This window comes from Osmerus mordax, chromosome 27, assembly GCF_038355195.1.
Source record: "Osmerus mordax isolate fOsmMor3 chromosome 27, fOsmMor3.pri, whole genome shotgun sequence".
Taxonomy (NCBI): Eukaryota; Metazoa; Chordata; class Actinopteri; order Osmeriformes; family Osmeridae; genus Osmerus; species Osmerus mordax.
The window spans coordinates 5,221,292-5,244,886 of record NC_090076.1 but is presented as its reverse complement, the minus strand read 5'-3'; the positions used below and the strand labels follow the sequence as shown (position 1 = coordinate 5,244,886).

Below are 23,595 nucleotides of genomic sequence, written 5' to 3'. Positions count from 1 at the left end.
CTGCCATATGACCAAGCCTCTGGCCCTTGTGACATCTTAAAGGGTTCTGCTGGTAGGTTTGGCCTGAGACCAAAGGTAAATTCTCACGGTGATACTCCCTATCAAAAGTCACCAAAACAGATCTACTTTTTTACTTTCTACTGTATTATCCTATCACTCATTGCTCTGATTGGTCTTGAACAAGTAGGCCTCAAAAACAAGCCACTTCATATAGTGACCCTTCAGCCAACTTGGAATATTTACTCGGAACCCTGTTCTGGAGAGGTCTAAAATTGTCCAGATTGGCCCCCTTATTACTGCTTGCAGCTATATTGTTTTACACTCCCGGACAGTAGATGGCGATGATGCACCTCTCAATTATGGTGTCAATCTGCCATTAAACCGAGAAGAAGACACCAATCGTTAGCTGACGCCATTGTATGTAACCTATGAAGCTAGCTAGTTCCTAGCTAGAGTATCGGGTTATCAACGTCAGTTAAAATGCAGTCGGTGTTCACATTTACTTGGAATTATATGATTATTTAAAGTTATCCGGATTCCTGTAATTATATCGATCTTGACTTAGCAGCATTTGATTTTAACCTAAAACTCGTTAGCTTACTAATAAAACCTATCTAGCTACGTCGTTAATCGTGCAGAATGAATTCCAACACGAATGTTGTTCAAGTGACTAATGTCTCTCCGAGCACCACTTCGGAGCAGATGAGAACTCTTTTTGGATTCCTGGGAAATATTGAAGATCTTAAATTATTTCCACCGGAGTGAGTATTCGAACAAAGTAAAATTCAATGGTTGGGTAGCTAGCTAGACGAGGAACTTGCTAGGAACCGTTCCTAGATAGCTGGCTACATCGTGTCGGACATGGAATTGGGCCTAGTATGCTATGTCAAAAGCGCGGCAGTTGTTGATAGGCTACATTTCTAGGTTGAGCAAATGTCACAATCTACGTGCAAACTCTCGCACGCCAGAGTTACCCTCGAGTAGATATGCTCACCTATTACAACTGCATGTTAGCCAACACTATATGTTTTGTTTCTATAATTTGATCATTAGATTTGCTAACCGATCGCTCTAGTTATGGTGAAAATTCGGCTTTCTATGGCCAAATTCTCCCTCAAGTCATCACTTGCTTTGACGTTGCAACCTGTCAAAGTGTACTTAACTACAATCTCAGACGTTCGTGTTCATGCAATCAAAATAAGTAGATCATTTTGACAGCCAATGTTATGGTTAGTCAGACACCAGTCACATGCCAATAACTTACGATGTTTCACTTGTACAACCTTTTTGTATTTTCTGTCAGTGTCTCACTCGTGCAACCTTTTTGTATTTTCTTTCAGTGAATCTCCATTGCCTGTGACTTCACGTGTGTGTTTTGTAAAGTTCCATGAGTCTGAGTCGGTTGGAGTGTCCCAGCATTTGACAAACACCGTATTCGTGGACAGAGCCCTGATTGTTGTCCCATTCGCAGAAGGTGGGTGATTTTCTACTTGTAGCACTTAGAAACACACAACAGAGCATGCTATTAATGTATCCAAACACCATGCTATAGTCTGCGAAATTCTTTAAATTGTTGATTAAAGTTGTGTGTAATGTAAAGATGAGCACACAAGGGTTTCAGCATGGTAACACCTGTGGTAGTGGGAGTATTGATCATGGATGGGTAGATCAATGAACTAGGAACTTAATAAATCAACAACTCACTGGCATCAGAATATTTGACAAGTTTTGGCCACTGGGCATGCATGCCTCTCCCCACTGTGGTCCTGCAGTAATGAACTCTCCAACACAGCCACTGCTGAGTTGGTCATCAACAAAGAAATTGCACCTTTACATGTGTAAACAGGATTTGAAAGTTGTTGTTTTTTTTTTTTGGTAAAATGTTCTCTCTGTTATTTGTCTGTTGTGGTTTTTGTAGTGGACATTTACAGACCATCTTCCTTGCTGAAAGTGATCTTCTGCTGCCTTCAGGAGATTAGACCATTTTTGGCAAACAAGCCTGCAATCCCCTTCCCACTGTTGTCCTGCAGTAATCAATTAACTCTTCATTTCTCTTTGTTCAAGGCCTCATTTTATGCCAAGCATAGCCATATATGCGTTGTTGGCAAATTGTGTTTTGGGGTTCTCCAGGTTTCCAAACTTTCACTGAAAAATGGAGAATGTCCCATCTGTTTTTGAGCATGCTTTAACATATGTGAATCACGTTAGGTAACAACTGGTCACTGTGATGTATGTTGGAGCAGATCTAGCTGTATAGCTGTGTCTATGCTACACTTGTAGCAGCTATTGATTTGCAACAGCTGGTTTGTTTTGAGCTTTGTAGAATTCACCCTCTAGAATTTCTACAACCATTCTGGTGATTGGGAGATACCCATGTTTAGCTTTTATTTTGGGAATTTTACCTGCCTAAATTAAGTTTGTTACATATGTCTAACAGTCCTTGTATACACAATGAGTGCTTATCCAACCCAAAATATTTACACTATAACTAAATGTAAAAGCTTGCACAATTTTGCAGGGAAATGCTTTTTAAATTGATCTTGTCCACAAGAGGCTTAAAGGGCTGTCTCAGTTTAACGGTGGTTTCTTTTTGTTGTTGTGTTTTACAGTTCTTTTTCCTGGTTCAGCCAGTCCTAAATACCAGGCCCTGCTGAAAATACCCTTCAACAGTTTTGTCTTCTGCAGCTTATCCTGTTTCTGAAGTGTCTTTTCTGTTTGTGGTGTGTGTGGAGGTGTGCTGGGAAGGGTATATGCTGCACTGTAAAGATGAAAAGTATATATTTTTTCATTGGCCATTTCACATTTAACATACATGAATCATCCCATAAGATTTTATGTCAGTGTTGGGCATGTAGTCCACCATTTTATCAGGGCTTTTGCTGGCGGTAGCTTTTGTTAAGTGCCTATGATTTCCACAATGTGGAAAACACCTGACGAAATTGCAGACATATTCACACCAAAAAACGGGAACCATCGGAAATTAGATTTTAGTGAAAGGATATTGGATATTTGTCATCAATTATGATTTTATCAAAAGGAAACATATCGGAGTAAAACGTTAAGTAATCACGAAGCGCACACTCTAAAGCAGTAGGACACTTGCATGAGTTTGTTTTTCAATGAATCAGAGCATAAGATCCTCCCAGAGAACGACAAAAATCAGTCAAATAACTGGTTTTACTTATGATCACGTCACCATTCGTTTGGTTGAAATGAAACGAGACCGTTCGAATCTAGCCAGCAAAAGCCCAGTAAAGTAAATCTGGTTCTTCCTCGTCTATTCTAGTGACTGGTAAGTGATCACAGATGAGCAATGAGTGATGAACTGTACCCTGCTGTCTCCCCCCCAAATCATGAACTTCTGTTTTTTGTATCTTGATGTTTTTGTGTGCTTTATAGCGCAGCAGCCGGCGCGAGTCGCTTGTTCATAAAACATCTAATGAAACGTGAGAGCACATCCCACTGGACAACCGGCTGTGCTTGCTTACGTTTGGTTCATGACTTAAAAAACAAGTACAGGTGATACCATCTTGGCAGTGTTGACCACAGTGTGTATTGTGACGTTAAAAAAAATAAACAAAACAATCATAGTATTGCAATGATAGCTACGTAAACAGTGTGGTATCAGCATTTCAGACAAAAGAAAACATGGAATGTATTTTTTTTGCTACGTATCTTTTGGGGTAGTTAGACAGAGGGCGGCTTGTCTGGTTTTTGTGAGTGTGGCGGGCTGTTCTCCTGAGGTGTTCACTGATCCCGGCTTGTTTCTCTCCAGGAGTAATTCCGGACGAGTCTAAAGCCCTGTCGCTGCTGGCCCCAGCCAATGCCGTGGCAGGAATCCTGCCCGGGGGAGGCCTTCTCCCAACACCAAACCCTTTGGTGAGTGAACCGGCTCCGATAACCAATTTGACTGCGTCTTGTGGATTGGCGTCTGACCGTTTATGCCCTGTGTCTGCAGATGGGAGGCTCAGCTTTTGGTGGTCTAGGAGGCCCGAACATGGAATGCATGTCTGCTATGGGAATGGCTGGAGCCAACATGAACCCTCAGGTGGGATATGATCGTTTAGCCGGCTAACCCGTCACTGTAGTTTCACACTGCTTGTGGAACTGTGAATTGTAACGTGTACGTAGACTGATCACGTCATATATCTTTTCTTTCAGGCCCTCTCTGCGGATTTCCTCAAGCTAATGCAGTCAATGGATCCTAAGTAATGGCCTTCACCATTTCACCCAATGGGAACAATTCCACAGACTGCTAATTATCTGGTAACATCCGACATGGTGACAAATTGTCTCCTTGTGCTTTGCAGGATGAATCCGATGGCTGCAGGGCTAAACCTCAACTCGGGTATGAAGACTGACGCCTCCAACAAGGAGATCGAGGAAGCCATGAAGAGGGTCAGAGAAGCCCAGTCTCTCATATCGGCGGCCATTGAGCCAGGAAGTGAGTTCTGCGTCGCGTCCACCGGTGTCACTAGCAGTACCGTAGCCAACGGAAGATGCAATGGAGCGGTCTCTCGGCCGTCGCAGACGACGTTTCTTTCTGTTGGACAGCATGTAGTAACCACGGCGATTTGTCTCGGCAGATAAGAGCGACAAGCGCAAACATTCTCGCTCCCCGTCGAGGTCAAGGCGGAGGAGATCCGGTTCTAGGTCGAGACACAGGTAAGCCTGCAGTCCTCTGGCTGACTTGCACCCACTTAGCACACCACTGCCAAGAAAGCAAAGCAGCAGCCACGTGGGATAGTTGGACGTTTGACCCGATTTGCGTGGCGCATTCGATATAAAAAACAAAACAAAAAAAACAAACAAAAGGTACTTGAAGCAGTGGCTCAAGTTCTTTGTTCTGTCGGCAGGCGATCGAAGAGCAGGTCTCGACGCAGGTCCCAGTCCAAGAATAGGAGGCGTTCCAGGAGTCCACGGAGGAGGAGATCCCACTCCAGAGACAAGAGCCGACGCAGCAAGTCCAGGTGGGCATGGAATCTGCAGACCGCTGCCCATGCACACACAGTAAGAAACGGACTTAACTGATGGGCGGTGTGGTCGCTGACACTTGTTTTCTGTTTCGGGGCAGGGATAGGAGGAAGGAGGAAAAATTGAAGAAGCGCTCCAAGACGCCCCCCAAAAGCTACAGCAGTGCCAGGAGGTCTCGAAGCATCAGTCGGTGAGTGGATCGAAACGGAGCTCTCGAGGCGAAATTGCGGTCCGTGGTTTTGTCGGACGCACTGGGGAGATCTCAAAGTAAAGGGTGTTTTTTGTTGTTGTCCGCGTGCCAGGAGACGTCGAAGAAGCCGCAGTGCATCCAGGTCACCAAAGAAGTCCAGGTCTCCAAAGAGGAAGCTGTCAAAATCCCCTTCCCCTAGAAGGTCAGTACAGGCCAGTCCGGTCTGAGAGGCCCTGCTCCCAGGCGCACTCAGAGCCTGGTCGGGGAGCTTTGTGCGGCCATGAAAAACCGTATCTGCATTGGAATGTCATTCTGTAGTGTCTGAATGTTGTCCCTTTGACCTGTACAGGCACAAGAAGGAGAAGAAGAAGGATAAAGAACGCGAAAAGGACCGGGGCCGCGAACGAAAGGACCGGGATCAGAGCAGAGACGAAAGGGAACGCTCCACCAGCAAGAAGAAGAAAAACAAAGACAAGGACCGCAAATCAGATGGCGAGAAAGGAGACGTTAAGGTTTGGGACAAATCAAGTGTTCCAATTAAACAGGTGGAGAATGCAAACCCCATTTGTACACTCAAAATACCTTTCTCTCAATGTGACGGGTGAAATCCTGTGTCGTGCCCCTATCACTCAGTGCTGTCTGACCCATGACTTGCCCTCGTAGGTGACCAGGGACTACGACGAGGAGGAGCAAGGTTACGACAGCGGAAAGGAGGGAGAGGTGGAAAATGAGGAGGAGACCAAGAGCGATTCGGACTCCTCCCCCAAGCCTCAGGATGTCTCTGCAGAGACACCCGAGGGACAGGTCCTCAAGAAGTCCAAACTGAACGGAGACGACCATCATCAGGAAGACATGGAGATGAGTGACTGATGACTCGCTCTGTTGATGATTCAGAACAGCCATCGTTACGCATACCCTACTGTTCTTTTATACAGGGCCACAAGATTCATGTGCCTGCTGTCTCAAAACATATTTAGTTATGTGTAGTCTTAAATGGGAAGTTTGTACAGTTTTTTTGCATTTCACTGAGATCCCACTATCTCACCCAACTGGAAAAAATGTTTGGTTTAGCTTCACCCGTTTGTTTATCTTACATAGAGCAACCAATATGCATGTGTCCCAAATACCTTTAGTAAAGAATGGTTAAAGAGTGTGTCACGTCAGGCAAGTTTCTAAAATTACACTGCTGTACTTAAGTTCCAAGGGCCTTCTAAATTTTTTCAAATCGATTTCCTTTTCTCTTTTTTCCTTTTTTAATCTTGAAAGTTGTTTTTCATGAATTCATGAAATTGAATGAATTGTATATTGAAATATTTCACTGGACATAAGGCTCAGACACAGCATATTCAGTTGTGCAGAGCAGGTTTTCATCTGGATTCCTAATAAATAACCTTTGAAGAAGTGGTTGTACAGTCAAGCCATAATTTTAAATGAATATTCATGCGGTACTGTACATCTAAGATCCTGTCATTTGAGTAATTCAAAGATTTTTGTTATTTATGCTATTTGATACATGCTGCAGTCATTGCAAAATTATAAGATAATGAGGCAGTACTACATTTTGGATTTCCAGGACAATTTTGAGAAGTGAGGTCAACAGACTGAGGTGACCTCGTTTTAACTATCAGAATATATGCCCTAAAGTTGTCAGTGTTTGTCCAGTCCAGATGCAAATTGCCACATCCAAACAGTCAGCATATGTCCCCTTAGCCCTCCTGAAGCAAGTTTCGAAGCCGTCAATAAGTGTCAACATCTTTATACTAAGGCACTGAAAGAAAACCCACATGAACCCCTCAGAACTGGATCCAAGGTTAAACACGCTCATTCAGAAATACAGATTTTTTTTTCCCCCTTTGTGTATAACGACTGTAATTCCATACATTTTTCGGGGCCTTTTTAGATTTCCCTACTGTTGTACATGACACATTCTGTTAAGATTTGCCCAGCCATGGGGCATCCGGTAGAATTAAATGACCACAAGGCAGCTACCAATTTCAGGAAAAGAGCTCACTCTTGTGAGGGGCGCTACACAAGTATGGCCATGAGTCCTTGTTCCTTAGTTACTCCGATAGTAAAACACATGAGGATATTCTAGAAAGGTTTTTATTTCAGTATGTTGTATATGAAAATGTACCAGGCTTACCTATGGGTTTTTGCTGTACAAGTATATACGCAGTAATACATAAGGTGTACACATAGGCTGCTGACAGCTAAAAGACCTGTGAAGTCAACATGAAAAGGTGAGGATGCACACTTTCATTGGCTGCACTAACCAGTAGTGAGGCATGAAGTATGATGCAGAAGGTTACAGATATACTGAGCTTATGCCAATACTCACCAACTTCAAATGAACAGAACATAAACAAATTCATGAACATTGCTGCCAAAATACCCCACAAAGCAGAACTGGGTTCATGTTCTATCTAAAAGATGAGATGTGTGAACAAAGAAAACCAACACAAAGAGGAATTGAAGACTTTAACCCAACAACACAAACTCATGTTATTTCTACGTACAAAACCAGCCAGTGCCATAAATGTGCAAACCAAACAAACTTTACAGACAAAGTTCTCCACAAGGAGGGCATCGTTCTTTCTATAAAATATCACAAAAGATTAAAAATTAAAATTAAAACGAAATAAAAGAACTGATAATAAAAAGGTATTTACATATTGTGCAAATAAAGATCAACTTTACACCATACTTCCAATTTCTCTTCCTATTATAAGTTCTTTAAACTGAATTGTTTGTTGAAGTTTGTTTACATTGTATGCTAAGGTAGGGTTTTACATTTCAAACAAGGATTGAAATGTATAATGCTAATTCCACTTGCTGTCAGTCAAACGTAACAACCCAAAAAATGCTATGTTTTTTTTTTACATGAGCATGTTCATCATTGCACCCATGACGATGTATTGCAGATGCAATACTTACGACCACATTTTTTCCAAACGCTGCCCAGGAAAATTCAGTACTGACAAAACATAGTGCTTCAAAACAGTGCACTGGTGTTCAGTGATGTTAGTTCACACGAACAGTAAATTCAGTGCTTTTCAACAGGTCAACTAAGTGATCCTCTATATGAACAGAACATATGCTGCATACTTACATCGTTTTTAAAGTGAATAAGTTGTCTTATCTTCCTTTCAAAAATGCATCGCAACCCCTGTCCAATTACTTTGTATTAAAATGTAACTTCAACGCTGTATGTGGGTAAGCTTGCCACGGGGGGGTTAAAGGTCCGGGAAACGGCTGGGGTCTTCTTTGTACTCGTTGGGGATGCTGAAGATGCACAATTCAAACTCGTCGTAGTGGAACTCTTGAAAAGTCACTGTGGCCGTAATGGTTGGAAAGACGGGGATGTCTGTTTGGACAAAGCCACAAGATATAACAGCGGGGAATATATATGTGTAAATATACTTTTAAAACACAATTCATAGTAGATAAATATTTATTTCCTAAGTAGGGTCGTTTTCTTTGGTGTATTTATTGTAAGGACTGACAAGTTCACAGGATTATCCATGCAGATATGAATGTGGTCGCTCACCTAGTTTAACAGGAAACCCAGGGGGTAGCTTCATCTGAACAAACTCCCTGAGTTTATTAAAGTGCTTGAACGGTGCTATCACCTCCAGAACGTTTAATAACCTGGTGACAAACAACAAATATGGTCCTTATTGGGTTATGACAGAGCACTACAGATCACACTTTCACCACAGATTATTTTCAACGCTAGCTTCTCCTTTTGAACTGCATTATTCTGATTACTTGTCGTGATTTAGTCCAGTTCTCCACACTGTCCCAGAGTAATAACAAGCAGACTAATGTTACTTTGCAATACAGCGCTCCCATGCTCTGGCAGACTCACGATTCTATATCCAAAGGAAAGTCTTGACTCATGGCTACAGTCGCTTTGAAGTTCTTCCTGTTCTCTTTGCATACCAGCTCTCTTCCCAGATGAGGTGCTCTGTGGGTTAGAAGAAGACAACATGTCGGATAGAAAAAGTGGAGAATGCCAGGACCTCAGCATCGACTTTAGAGGATGATGCCGTTTACACGATAGTCCATAGTGAGTCCGTTTATAACAGAATCCCCCAACTGTGTACTCAGGATCACAAACGGTGTAACTCATGTTATTTAAGTATCCCTGAGAGAAGTGTTTGAGGTACTGATACCTACTTTCCGTTCTCTGCCGTGATGTATTCATCCCAGGAGATGGTGTTGGGTAAAGGGGCAGTAAGAGACTGTCTCCTCACAGGCTAAAACAGAGAAACATGGGTATTTATAATAGAATATGTAGAGCGTATCTTTAATGACCCATTCGATGGCAGTATTTGATAACGACAATACATGTTCTGGGGTGCAATGCACCTTCCAGACCTTCCGAGTGTTGTGCCTGTGAGGTTACTCTAGCTTAGGGCGTTGATATGTGCCATTAATGGCTCATTCGAGGTGTTTCAAGGGGTGGAACACTAAGCTAGTTTGAACAGTTTTAGAAACATTGCAAGAGTAGCTTACATCATATTTATAAATTGTTGCATACGCAGAATACACAGCCTACAGGACATGGGTTTTGGTATTCCAGCCAGCCAGCCAGTCAGAACCCAGATCCCCATGGCAGCAGAAGGCTTTTACCCAATCCAAAGTGCAGAAGCCCGGCTCTAAAGCCAGCCTCTGTGAGTTTGCAGGACCACTGCATACCCATCCACTCAGCAATGCCAGCTGAGCCGGGGTAAACATGGATGTAACAGGCACTGGCCTGTTGTTGTTTTGTCGTCGTCGTCGTCCCCCCCTCTCCAAAAAATAATGATTTCCACTCCACAGTTTCTATTGGGTATTGAACTATGGGCACCCCCCAACCCACACGAAAGAGAGGAGCTTCTGTTGAAAGTTGGTAACAGCTGAATTGGCTTTTTTCCGAAAGGATGACAACATGCCCATACAAAAAAAAGTATTGATACGAGAACACATAGACGTCGACCAATAGAAGACACGTGGACAACAATACTCCATCCGGGACAATGGGACGGGGGGGGGGGGGGGGGGAGTCAGGACAAAGACTACATCGAACAAAAACGATCTATTGAGCATGGGTTAGACTGTGACTTCACAGTGGGGTGGGTTTATGGTCTGTCCTTAGAGGGCACGCGCGGAAACCTCTAGAACACACAGAATGGGGGAGCAGGGCGAGGGAATGCGTGCGCTTATGTGTTTGTGTGTGGGTGGCTGGACATATTTGTATGTTTGCGTGTCCAATTCATGAGGTGCAGCTCCATGCTTTGGCCACTAGAGGGGGGGCCATGCACTAGGAGGAGTGGAGAAGAGAGGAGCACAGCATCAAATACAGACGCTGTTACCATTTCAACAACGTGGGGATAGAATGGAGCCCAGTAAGGTGTGGAAGGAATCATATTGTGGAAGGGGACCCATTATCGACTGGTCATCACTCATCGGGAATTTGACCAAAAATGTAGATATAATACAAATATAATAAATTAAGTCACAGCATTGCAGCGTCAAACTTGACATTTCTCTATTGAAAGCGGTTGGATGGTCGATAATGGGTCCCCCACGGCTACTGTAACTGCCAAAATTAGGGGGGAAAATTTCAACATATCACAATTGGAATTTTAAGCTGGAATGTTTTGATTTGTGTGTATGTATCCCTACTGAAATGTGCACAGAAAGAGTTCAAAAACAAAATATTTTTACAATTATTTCATGTATTATATTACTGAGAAGTAATAACACCTGGTTCCCAGGTGGAGCTCACCTCAAAGTTCTGCTCGATGAGGGTTCCTCCTTTGCTCAGGTTCTCCATGATGGCTTTGTTCCTCAGAATGTCCTCCTCGCTCAGGTGCTCTCTGCGCTTTCGCGACTCCAGCACAAGGCCGTTCACCGAGTAGAAGTCTGCCAGAAAATGTCCCACACGCTCCTGGAGGGCAACACATCACATACAAAACCCCCCGTCAAGTCACCAATTTCCTCTTCCACACACCTGGCAGCACGAACCAGACAGACAACCACAGCCTCTCATTACATTCACCATCCCTTGGTATCCACCCACCCCCTAGAGACCACGACCCGTAAGCACCCTAAGGGCTGGGGCTGGGTAGCATGGTGATATAGTTACTTTAGCTGTCTTTGAACTTTTGTTTGAAATGTATGGCAGGAAATAAGAAGTAGAACACCGATAGCTTCTGGAGTAATGACATGACTTGAAAAACAGGATTTATCCAATGCAATGGCTCCCATGTTTTGGGAGAGAGAGAGGGAGACAGAGGGAGAGAGACGGAGAGAGAGAGGGAGAGAGAGACAGACAGACAGACAGACACACAGACCGACCGTCTTGTCCTCCCTGAACAGCCAGCCCGTCTGGGCTCGGGAGAAGGTTATGGACTTGGTGGAGAGGGTGGCAGAATAGACGTCGCTGCTCATCAGGATGTCCACCTCCTCCTCGGTCTCCACCTCAGACTCCTGAACCCACAGGAGCAGCGATAAACAGGGTCAAAGGGTCGTGCGAGTAGGCCTGTTTGGATGAGGCGCGCGCATGTGTGTGCGTGCCAATGCGGTGTGTTGGACGAGCGTGGGGTGTGGCGGGCGTGCGTTGGCGTGTTGGCCTCACTTCGTGGTGTATACGCTGGTACACCTTCTGTTCGTTGTCCAGCACCACGAAGGACTCTGAGGGGAGGGCGTCGCCATTGAAGATAAAGCTGAGATCCCCGCGTTGGCACTTCATGTCAGTGAAGTCTATCAGGGTTGTGTCCAGTCTAGGACAAGAGAGAGAGCGCAGGTAGTTTCATATACATTTACATGTAGTCATTTAGCAGACGCTCTTATCCAGAGCGACTTACAGTAAGTACAGGGACATCCCCCCGAGGCAAGTAGGGTGAAGTGCCTTGCCCAAGGACACAACGTCAGTTGGCATGACCGGGAATCGAACTGGCAACCGTCGGATTACTAGCCCGATTCCCTCACCGCTCAGCCACCTGACTCCCCATATAGCTGGCCAATAACATCATTGTTTGCTATACGAATGTTTGCTGCAGGAAACATTTATGTAATGCTGAGGGGTGACTGTGCAGGGGTCCCTCATAACAGAGTCAGTGGATGGTCATTTCTGTTACACGACAAAGAAGTATTTTAAGAAGTCATATTTAAAATGCCAATCCTCCTTGACAGAATAGAACAAGCAGTGTTCGTTTCCCATTCTAGTTAGGCGTACCGATCAGTTCCACAAAAAGGTGTTCAAAGCAAAAGATGACTTGGTTTCAAGAGATCTGCTACTTGGGATTGTTGAGCATGCTTCAGAATAACAATTTGAGTGCAATTTCACATGAGATTAGAAAGGATTTCAAAGTAATTGTCTGTTTAGAATTTACCTTATGTTGATACCTTGCTTGTAGATCTTGCATGCGTCTGAAGGCAGGATCCGGGACAGCAATGGCACTGCACCATGGGAAGAAGACTTGATGAGGTCATTTTATGTTCCTCGGTTAGAACACATACCAGTGTAGACAATAATAATAATAATAATTTCAACACATTCCCTACTAAAGAACCTTCTCACCATCATGTTAAAACGACTCCATCTTATACCGTCTTTATCACCGTGTCAATGATTGACAGATTTGTGCGCGCAAAATGATGAAAGGTGAAGGTCGTCAATGCACATGAACCATGTTTAAAAAGTCAAACTAATGTAGACATTATTCACCGATCTGATTGGTACAGGGCCATAGGCATAACAGTGTCTTAGCCCCAGATGGAGAGCCATTTTATCTGTGCAGTGTGCACAGTGGCAGCTCTTTAATAATCACCTTGGCACTGTCATAAATATCCCAGTCATTATAATAATAATAGTAGTCATTCAGCAGAGCCTTTTATTCAAGAAACACATCTGCAACCTCTTAAGGCATTATCTCCTTCCCACGACCAAATAATAAAGCCTTTGTATTATCTGCACATAAAAAGTACGAGAGGTGAAGAGTATAGCAGGAAGTTGGAGAAATGACCATAATTAGAGTGTTTTAATTGTTTCACGTTCTATACAAACAAACCCTAAATGAACTCACCCCAACTTTGAAAGTCCCAGTGAAACTCCAAGTAAAAGTCCCCCAACTAGAAAAACAGAAACATTAGCTTCACAAAGAGCAGTGACCAGATTGCGAGTTAGCAGCAGCATGTTAGCTTCAGTCAGTACAAAGCCATAGCACCTAACAATGAAAAGAAACACTCTGCATGGACAATTGAAACATTACCACTAAGGCTGTTTGTTCTTCACCACAGGGTGGAGCAGGGTCAGACTTCGTGAAGGCAGAATCATCTCCAGGATGATTATACAGCGACAGACCATTTCTGACATCTAGCCTCCATCCCAGAAACAATAGCACGCTGACTCTGAAACACGTTGCTAATCTCTCCCTCCCTCACAACATTTCTACCCAGGGAGGAATACTTGGTTGACCTGACACTGCCCTGCAGAAAGGACACAAACTGTTAATGCTCAATGTCCTCCACGCTAGCATGTCAGCTACCAGTAGGACTGAACAGCAGAGCCTAACACTGCCCAGATAGTATGCGGTGCATGTCAAAATATCGTGTTCATTTAGCAGACACTTAAGCTAGTGTTTCAATCGACTCCCTTCCCATTTCCTAGCTAAGAAGCATGTCACCTCAAGATTCATCTGCAGGCTCATTCAAACTGTGTAGAGTGTCTGTTGTGGCCTTTTGTTGTGAATGAGGGAGGGTGGGTCTAGATGTGTATGTTTTAAGCGGCAGTCATGTCCCTGCTTTAGCACGGCTGACTAAAGGAGGAGAGAGGTACCTCTTTGAGGGCGGTTAGAAGCCGAGGCCTTTTGTCCTCCACGGTCTCCCTAGACTGCTGTTTCAGTTTTCTCAGCAACGCCGTGACTGAGGGAAAGAACATTGGAGAGGGTAAGAGCATGAAAAGACCTTCAGCAGTAAAAGAGCTTTCACGGTGCTGATAACCTGTTGTACTGAGGACAAAAAAAATTTTGGGGGGGGCCAATGAAGCTTTTATTTCAAATGCATCTAGAAAGGATGCAAATCAGCGCCACAATAACTGAAGCAGCACATTTTGCGAAACACAAAATACGTCACTGCCAATACTTTTGTCCATGACTGTACACTAGTCCACCAGATGTCTGTCTGCCTCCCATTCTCCCAGTTCCAAAGCTTCCTTTGTTATGAATGAGAAAGGGGGGGGGGGGGGCAGTGCAGTCACAGTCAGGTAAACCCCCTGTGAAGGAATTGTCATTTCCTCTGTTAAAGAGCTTTCAAAAATGTAAGTATTTGGCTTATATAGCCTACATTCTTTACAAACATCTTCAAGGTGTATAGAAACGTGAATAATCGGCATAAATGTTTCGCATGTTTGTTTCAACGTTAAATGAATCTAAATGAATATGTTATTTGGAAAAACCTTACTTTAGACTTCTCACGAATGCTTAGCCTACTTATCAGCAACGGAATGCAGAGACATCTTATGTAAAAGGCTTTTTATCCATATTTCCCCGCCTCATTCAAATAATTAAAACAAGGGTTATGAGGCCGTTATCACAGGGTGACAAAAAAAAAGTTATGTTTGTTGAATTGAATGGTAAGGAACCTTGCGAATAGCCTCAAACAAAAGAAAACTCAAATGACCATCACAAGCCTAACTCTACAGATGCACAGCATCTGTTTTGTGGTGCTGTTCATAGTACAGTAGACAAACACACAGATCCAGTGCCGAAACAGGTGGGAAAAAACGACCACATGCGTCCTCATGTTCTGTGGTGAAGCAGTGTCTTACTCATCTGTCGGTCTCCGTAGCTGATGGCTTCAGCGAGGGGACTCCATCCATGGGCGTTCTTTACCTTCACTGGTGCATTGTGGGCTAGCAGCAAATGGGCGCACTCTGTGGAGAAACACAGGAAGCAGTCGTTCAATTCCAGGTCATTGTGGTGAGGCGCAGTCAGTGGGATAGTTTAGTCATGTAGAATCTGGCATTATTTGTATGCATGTTAACCCTTGTGTTATCTTCAGGTCATTGTGACCCCCCCACGTGTTGCGACAACTTTACCTCATTCAAATTTAAGTGAAGCATTTTCTTTTAACCGTTGGGCTGTCTCAGACCCCCCACAGCTCGAATGTTCAAAGAAAACGCTTTTTATTCGTTTTTGTATTGGGTAAAGTTGTCGCAGCATAACGATGGGTCGTTGTGAACCTTTGGGTCATTGTGACCCGAAGGAAGCACAAAGGGTTAAATATGTTTAAGCCTGTTTGTGAACTCAGAGAAAGAGCGGTACATTTAGTTTCCAATAGTTGTTTTGTGATTGTAGCAGGCGGAGCGTGTCTCTGCATCACGTTTACAGAGCCTTCTGATAGCTACAAGGACTTTTGATAAGAACAGTGGGATCAGAGATTCACCAGACATTGTTTTCTTTAGATACTATTGTTGCGATACACTGCTTCTGCGCTTGTTCCTTGTTACAAAGGCTGAGAAGGTCAACAGTGCCTGTAACATTATAATGCATTGACTTTGCCAGCAACTGTAACATCAATGAAAATCAAAATCGGCCATGACTTTATTCAAGAAACACAATGCAGGATTATAAATTGCACACCTAACAAAGAAATTCAGCAATTTCGTGGTGTGACCCGGATTGCTGTTGAAATTGAGACCAATTACCGTCCCTAAGACCATCCATGCGATCATCCATAAGAGTTGGGCCGGCTCATTTAACTCTAAACATGTATCCGGATGAGTCCCAGGACTCTATAAACACAATCCACGAACCAGTCACTGAAAGTATTGCGTTAGCACTCGATTGCATTACTCGTAAACCACACAAATGTTGGGAGTAGAGTTAATAGGGGGTTATATCACATTTATACCTCAAACTGAAATATGACAATCTGTCATGCTCAAACTATGTGAAGCTTGTAATTTGACTGTGTAGGGAGGAAGTGAAGTAGAGCGGCTGATTAATCTAAAAGGAAAATCTTGTAGCCTCGTAAAGCTCCAATCTTGCATTTGACAGAGCACTGACTGTTGACCAACAACGATAATTGTCTTAAAATCCTCTAAAGCCTATTTTAAAATTAGAATGTACATCCTATACTGGTGGTTCAAATAGGGGTGACATTCCCAGTCTCAAAATAAGTCTTGCGACCTTTCAAGTCCTTTGAAAACGACTCAAATGACCAGTTAAACGCCTATACCTTGTAAACACCAAATGGTGGCCGTACAACCACCAAGGCAAAGGTGCAACCACCACCCAGACTATAACCTGACATCAAAGACCAGGCTGCCCCAGACCCACCCTGAGGACAGCAAGGTTGAGGAGTGGGGACAACAAAGACTTGGGGACAACAAAGCCAGCCTCGCTGAAGCTGGATGTGGCCCACCACTCAATCCAGGACAAGCTGTGACCCCACCTCCGGGACAGAACCCTTACTGGCCACAGAATGTTTCCTATGGTGGAGGTGGGTAATACACATAGGAGAGAACTAGGCCAAGAACAAACAGTCCTGGTCTACCATCCATGGTCAGTGGTCACCCAGTGACTTAAGGGAGGTGGCGACGGCATTGCCCAGCCATACTTATATTATAAGCATGTGCTTCTTTTATGAGCACACGATTCCTGCCTTCATAACCAGGACAGCCTCGGAGGAGGAAGCAGTGATAAATGGCTAGTCAAATTTATTTCCCATAGTTCTATCAGCCCCATAGAACCTTTTCAGAAAGATACAAATGTAGCAAGCAAAAACTGCACCCCGGCAGTGGGAATTATATTTTTGTTTCCTCCATTACCTCCCTACTACGCCAAAAAGGCATTAATCTTTCAGGACCATGTTTTAGTCTCACAGTGAAATCCAACATTGGTAGAGTACCCACTCACCAATGCATGAATATTCTATGAACAGGCATGCTTTTAGTCTCACACTACAACATTTCTCAATCACGAGAACAGTCATAGCAAAATGTGTGCTTAAAACTGTCTTATAAGGGACAGTGCACCCCAAAATCTTCCTTGTTGTCCATTTTGATTGTTTTGGTGTGGGTTTTTGAGATATCGGCCGTAGATACATCTGCCTTCTCTTGAATATAATGGAACTAGATTTGGCAAGTGTTATGGTACTCTAAGTGTCAAACAACAACAAAAATCAACAGCAATCTCTTTCCAGAAATCATGACCCGGTTAGTAGGGATGGGAATCGTTAAGATTTGACTGCTTATCGATCCGGTACTTTAACTGTACTCTGATCAGTTATTTTTGTAATTTTGTTACAGGAAAAAAATCAACATAAATAAGATTTAGAATTATATAATAGCAAACTGCATTAAACACATCAACTCACATAAACATGTGTGTGAGTGTGTGTTGAGGGGTGGTAAAAATAAATACAAATAAAACAGCCATTGCAAACAGCAAGTTAACAGGAAGAATAAGTGAACCCAGTTCAAATCAATATAGGAGGAGAATCACATCTTTCAAACATTTATTTTAATTTACTCCTAATAGAAGAACTGCACAAAACAAACGGTGATATATGGTGTGGAAGAAATAAGGGATTTCTTATGTGCTTAAGGTAATCCCAATCGGTAACCTAGATCAGGTATTGCCTTTGTTCATCAAAATGTTGCTTTTGATAAAACTTCTCATTTCAGCTCATTTGAATTATAAAAGTTATTTTTCCATATAGTTGAAGGAGAAAAGACTTATACGCCATTCAGACAACGGATAAAAGGCCACCAATATTTGACATATAATGTATTTATCCTAGTGTATTTACACCACAATTGGTCGCAAGTAATCTGACATTTTTAAGTAATTGGCAGCTACAGATTATCGGTGCATCCCTGTTGTCAGAGTTGAATAGTCACTTAAATGGCTTTTGTACATATTTGGCTTTAGTACTAAAGTACTTTAGTACTAAAGTAACCTACTAACTAGTTCTCACAAATGTATTCAGATGTTCTGTTAACTTTACAAGAAACGCTGCTAGGAGCTCCCTGCAGTGATTTCTGTTCAAAAGTTATCTTTTAACTAGAGAGGGTACAATTTCTGGGGAAATTGTAGGGTGTGCTTGCTTGCGTTGGTTGCACAGGGGTCCGTTTTTGAATGACATTTTTACAACTGATATTTCTGTATATTTTATATAAAAATGCATACTTATTATTTATAAAGATGACATAGATTTAAAAGCATTTTTTTTTTGCTGCTCATTTACAACTGAAAATACGAGTGAAGTGTAGAATGAAATAGATGTCTTCTCATTTCCCCTGCAAGAGGCAGCCTCATCATTGAAACAAAACGAATAAATTGGGCAGACCGGTGTAAAAATTGACCTAATCTCTATGACTTAAACGTCATTTTAAGTTTTTCCCTTCTCATGATATTTTCAGGCATTTAGCCTACTCATTGCATTCATTCATTAATAAAGAACCCCCTTTGAAGATTATTCTACGACGTTACCCGGCAGTAGAAGATGGAATCGCGATTCAAACAGTACCATCTGCTAACTGAAAATATGCCCCCCAAAACGTAAATAAGCTTGACATTTATTTAGTGGAAAATCGCTCATTCATAAAAAGCTCAGTGGTAGCGATCATTGTCAGTAACAACGCAAAATGCGATATAGACCTGTGTGGAGAAGCTGCCCCGGTAAATTGTACTACTACGGTACAGTACTAGACTACTGCTGTGTTCGTCTTGGTAGCGATTGCGTTGGTTGAATTGGATTTAACGTTCCGTTGTACGGTTTAAACTGAAATTAATTATTTTCATGAACAGATTGACAACGTTTAGGCTGTGGCAATGAAGTTCAGGTTAGTAGTCAGATAGACTTTTGATTTAAGTAAGGGGAGTACCGAACATGTTCTGTCGCCGTTTGACTTCCTAAACAGCTGTTTAGTGTAGATGTTTTTGTACAGTAGTGTGTCTCGCGTAAGCTACAGCGTTGCAGTGAGCTACACTGGTTTGAAACCACAGGTAATGGTAATTTCACCAACAAATCGTTTTCTAATGTCAGAATAAATCCGACAACGAAAATGTATATGTGAGGAATGTTTATTTTAACGATTGAAAACAGATAACGCTACATCATAGACCACTGTAGTATGTGTTGCCCAGGCAACACAGGCTAATGTCATGATGCTAATACTTCAGTGAAATAGTAGACTACTGTTTCCGAAAGTAGATGTACTTCCTTAATAATATCAGCTTATATTGTACATTACACATCACAATTGTGTGTCATATCACAAAGTAAAATGAGTAAATAGTTATCACCCTGGCCTCTTTTCTTGTGGCGTTTCTGCAGCTGCCTTGCAGTAAAGCTATAGTTAGCCTAGCTATCCCCCAAGTTAACAGATGCTAAACGAATGTTCTGGCAAAGGTAGTCACGCGTGTTTTCGTGACGTTAGTGACGCAGTGACGTTAGTAACGTCAGTGACTGTGGCTAGCAAATTAGCCACCGTTAGCTTCACTTTTCGCCACAAAAACTTAACTTAAGCTTAAACCATGCAACGGAACGTAAATTCCAATAGAAGCAACTCAATCGCTACCAAGACGAAACTTTTGACACCTACGTTGTCTATGTAGGCCAAATATTGACTGAGTTTTAGGGGGGCAAAAAGAAATAAAAATAATAATATATATGTGAGAGAACAAAGGTTGTGCTCTCGCCGAAGGCTTGAGCACACCCAATTAAAAATCTGCTTAAAGGCATTTCAACAAAGTTTTCTGTTGGGAGTTTGTGTTATTATACATCTTGACACCAAGATTTGGAAGAAAAAAACATATCAGGTAACCTGTATAAACATATACATTTCCTTTAGATATACATTTGAGAAGGCAGCCTCTTCATTAACATCTTGCTTGCGTTGAACTGTGTAGTCTGTGCTCAAAATGTGAGACACCCAGCAAGTCTCAGAAAGACACAGACACGCCCACAAAAAATGCAGCATCATACTCACCTTTGTGGCCCATCATGACAGCAAGATGCAGGGGTGTGTTTCCTGAGAAGAAAAGAACGAGACAAAACAGACAGGAGATCAACTTTTCATACAAAGACATTGGTGACAACCCTGTCCACCAATTTGTAAAATCCTAACACAGAGGTGCCAATTATCACATCTATATCCTCACATCCATAAGTTTCCTAGATTCTAGTGCAGTGCCTATTCTCGCAAGATCCATGGCTCCATTGCAACTCAACATGGCGGCAGACAGTTTATATCTGTCTCTTGAACTGTTTATCCAAACCACTTCACACAAGCATTTCTTGATGCAGACGCATTTCTCTTTTTATTATAGGCAATAACTTCCCGTCTTTGCCAACTCTTGAACAGCCTAGCTAAGTAGCTGTTTGTGTCTATTCCCATCTGTTCATGTAAAAAAAATTAAGCAGTGTCTACAGTGATTTTCTGGATGGTTTCCTTGTGAAGGACAGAGTTGTCTGACACATGGGCCACAATCTTAACCCTTGTGCTGCCTTCGGGTCACATGACCCAAAGGTTCATAACGAACCATCGTTGTGTTTACCCAATTTTACACAATACAAAAACAAATGTAAAAAAAATATTTTAACCTTCGCAATGTGGCCCAACAGTTAAAAGAAACAGTTAAAAGCCCAACAGTTAAAAGAAAATGCTTCACTTTGTTTTTGTATGCGGTAAAGTTGTCGCAATACGACGGTGGGTCACAATGACTGATGGGTCAGAAAGACCCGAAGATAACACAAGGGTTAAGTATTAAATTGGGTTAAGATCTGGTGATTGCGAAGGCCAAAGAATATGATTCTTAATTGTCATGCTTGTCAAACCATTCAGTGACCCCTCATGTACTTTGCACATGGACAATGTTGTCCTGGAAACGGGCACTCCCATCAGAAGAAACATTGTTTCATCATTAGATAAAGGTGATTACAGAGAATAACTTTATATTGATTTACAGTGACACTTCCCTCCAAGTGGACAACAAGTGTACCCAAACCCAGCAAAATGGCCCCCATCATAAAACAAAGCCACCGTCTGACCCCTCACTGTAGGGATAAAGCAATCAGGCCTGTATCGTATTCTTGGTGTACGCCACATACACTTTCCCACTCGTTGACAATATGGAAATGGCTGACTCATCTGACCATGTTTTGTTTGTTTCTCCATCTTGCATTGCAGGGTATCCGATACTCCTACATGGAGGCTGTTAGCAGTCCCATGAAAGTGCAACAAAATTTCAGCAGGCGAATTTCCCCTCTGATTTGTGCCAGTGGTTACCACCCTTTAAAAGGGGCATGTGTGCATAGTATGTTTTCCCTTGTTGTGCTAGCCTTATGACTTTACTCTGAGTGGACCATATTGAGGTTACTAATCCACTAATGAACTAGGAAACGGACTGGCAATGTGTGAATAGTTTTCATTACTCGAACAGAGAATGTAAATGTGATTATACAAATGTTCCTTACAAGAACTATTGAAAATCAGGTTGCCACATAGCTTTGAAAGTATGCTGGAAAACTAACAATGAAAAAGTGAATAAACATTTATAGAGATGACATTTGCATAGAATAGGTCTCGCTTCTTGATGTCTCCTTGACCGGCTTTGTGTCGACTGGTGTCCCATACTGCCCAGCAGAGACCGTCACGTGATTCAGATTGAAAAGGCTGGGAGCTTCTAAAAAGTGCTGGTGGATACCGCCCTCAAGGCAGCCGTTGCTGCCTGTGTGAATGCAACGTTATGAACAATTAAATGTTCACAACATAAAAGTGTGACAACATGCCTTGGTCTCTTCTGTGTTGTTTTTTGTTTGGGATCACTTTTGAGAAATGGGGCAGGAAAATGATATGTCAGTAACGGTGATGCTCTGTTCCCCTTGTTACACCATTTCACATTACAAGACCTCTGAACTGAATACCTATTCTACAGCTGTAGTTGTAATCAGTTAGGCCTATTGCTACCTCCGTTTTATTACAAATCACTTGGTTTGGTAGGCAGTATCCTGATGGCTGGCTGGCTTTCCAAGGTGTTGGTTCACAATGAGCTCATTGTGATGATAGTGTTTGCGTCAGACAGTTTGGAATGCGTGATACAAAGTAACACAACCTACCATAGACATGCAACCTACCATGGATATCTTTCTGGGCGATATTCTGAGTTCGAATGAGCGAGGATAATCGACGAACGTCTCCTTTGAAGACACATTCATGGACAGGAAAGTCCAAGCTATTTCGGATGATAGGGTTTTTGTTGTTATCATCGATAACGTCCGCCGTTGATAATAAATTAGTGTTTGCATTTATCTGCGACTGCTGGTTTTGTTGCTGCTGTGTTGATGGCGATTTAATCAACTTGTGGTTGATTACGATTTTACTAGGTTTGCCTTTATTGTTAGTCTTGGTTGAAGCAAATGCACCAGTTGCAGCCTCTTCGTCCGGTTCCAGTAAATCCTCTTCTTTGCTTGGTTTATGGTCCTTGCGCAAGGAGCGAATCTTCTCTCCAGTCATTTTTCATGCAATTGACTAGAGCGAAGGGTGCAGTTTACTATGACTATCTGGAGAACCGCAATAGGCTGGCAATAATACCAGAGATGGACCACTGTAAAACATGAAATCAAAAAGACAAGCGAGTTGACTAAAATGTACTTGGAAGCTAATTCTCAAAACCGATCACAAAATGTCATTTTATCTGTCATTACCGAAACTGTTCCAATAAGCTACGTGTGGGCTCGGTCCTGCTGCGTTTGACTAGTACGGAAGACCATCTGCGATCTTCCTCATTCAGTATCGCGAGAATTTCAAATGTCCACAATACTATCAGAATTTCAGACTGACACGAGGACGCAGCTAAGCCCATGAACCTGGGGATCAATAGTATGCTATATAGGGGAAGAAGGGGGCACAAGGAAATTGGGAGAAAATAAAGCTTCGTTCTTACTCATCCTGCATGCTTTTGTAGGCCCTACTTGGCACATTCTCATGTAAATGTTTCGCATGAATACAAATCGCCTAAAGGCACTGGAATCGCCTCTCAACACTTAGTATAAGTATGTGTGTGTCTGCCCCACTGTGTTCGAGCTCCTGTTGCGGCTACAGTAGCCAAAGTCTGCACCAAGGACATTTACATGTAGTCATTTAGCAGACGCTCTTATCCAGAGCGACATACAGTAAGTACAGGGACATTCCCCCCGAGGCAAGTAGGATGAAGTGCCTTGCCCAAGGAAACAACGTCATTTGACACGGCCGGGAATCGAACCAACAACCTTCTGATTAATAGCCCAACTCCCTAACCGCTCAGCCATCTGACCCACATATGAGGACCAATTGATGTTGCCACAAAATCTGTCGTTCTTTCTATAGACACTTCTGTAATTGAGACTAGGTATCATTTACTAGTTTCTAGTTATGAGTTACTAGTAAGTAA

General features: G+C 42.6%; 2 protein-coding genes across 4 annotated transcripts; one reads left to right on the top strand and one right to left on the bottom strand.

Annotated features, from left to right (window-relative positions):
- The first annotated feature begins 429 nt into the window (after positions 1-429).
- Positions 430-6,565, top strand: LOC136936712 (serine/arginine-rich splicing factor 11-like). 2 transcript variants are annotated; one of them, XM_067230336.1, is made up of 12 exons: positions 430-761; positions 1,341-1,474; positions 3,776-3,879; positions 3,959-4,048; positions 4,162-4,208; positions 4,311-4,444; positions 4,587-4,665; positions 4,857-4,970; positions 5,075-5,164; positions 5,277-5,366; positions 5,514-5,676; positions 5,828-6,565. In XM_067230336.1, the coding sequence occupies exons 1-12, from the start codon at positions 640-642 to the stop codon at positions 6,032-6,034; spliced, it is 1,374 nt and encodes a 457-aa protein (XP_067086437.1). In that variant the 5' UTR covers positions 430-639; the 3' UTR covers positions 6,035-6,565. The 2 variants fall into 2 exon arrangements, with proteins under 2 accessions (XP_067086437.1, XP_067086436.1); XM_067230335.1 differs by having other exon boundaries at positions 5,514-5,709.
- On the bottom strand, positions 5,419-22,866 carry LOC136936711 (ankyrin repeat domain-containing protein 13C-like). 2 transcript variants are annotated; one of them, XR_010875192.1, is made up of 14 exons: positions 22,301-22,866; positions 20,154-20,195; positions 14,982-15,086; positions 13,992-14,077; positions 13,240-13,285; positions 12,547-12,613; positions 11,790-11,934; positions 11,510-11,641; positions 10,938-11,099; positions 9,344-9,423; positions 9,033-9,131; positions 8,712-8,812; positions 8,274-8,528; positions 5,419-5,505 (listed from the first exon to the last, which is right to left on the bottom strand). XR_010875192.1 is itself a non-coding variant. In XM_067230334.1 (13 exons), exons 1-13 carry the CDS (start codon positions 22,677-22,679, stop codon positions 8,398-8,400), a joined length of 1,575 nt encoding a protein of 524 aa, XP_067086435.1. In that variant the 5' UTR covers positions 22,680-22,866; the 3' UTR covers positions 6,925-8,397. The 2 variants fall into 2 exon arrangements, 1 of the variants encoding a protein (XP_067086435.1); XM_067230334.1 differs by lacking the exon at positions 5,419-5,505 and having other exon boundaries at positions 6,925-8,528.
- Positions 22,867-23,595: the final 729 nt, after the last annotated feature.

Bases quoted from the DNA above. Each gene is read 5' to 3' on its own strand.
- LOC136936712 (XM_067230335.1), top strand. From the start codon at position 640: ATGAATTCCAACACGAATGTTGTTCAAGTGACTAATGTCTCTCCGAGC. The intron at 3,880-3,958 runs GTGAGTGAACCG...CTGTGTCTGCAG, and splicing joins TCCCAACACCAAACCCTTTG to ATGGGAGGCTCAGCTTTTGG. The intron at 4,445-4,586 runs GTGAGTTCTGCG...TTGTCTCGGCAG, and splicing joins GGCGGCCATTGAGCCAGGAA to ATAAGAGCGACAAGCGCAAA.
- LOC136936711 (XM_067230334.1), bottom strand. From the start codon at position 22,679: ATGACTGGAGAGAAGATTCGCTCCTTGCGCAAGGACCATAAACCAAGC. The intron at 14,078-14,981 runs GTAAGACACTGC...TCTTTCCCTCAG, and splicing joins CTACGGAGACCGACAGATGA to TCACGGCGTTGCTGAGAAAA. The intron at 8,813-9,032 runs GTGAGTCTGCCA...GTTTGTCACCAG, and splicing joins TTTCCTTTGGATATAGAATC to GTTATTAAACGTTCTGGAGG.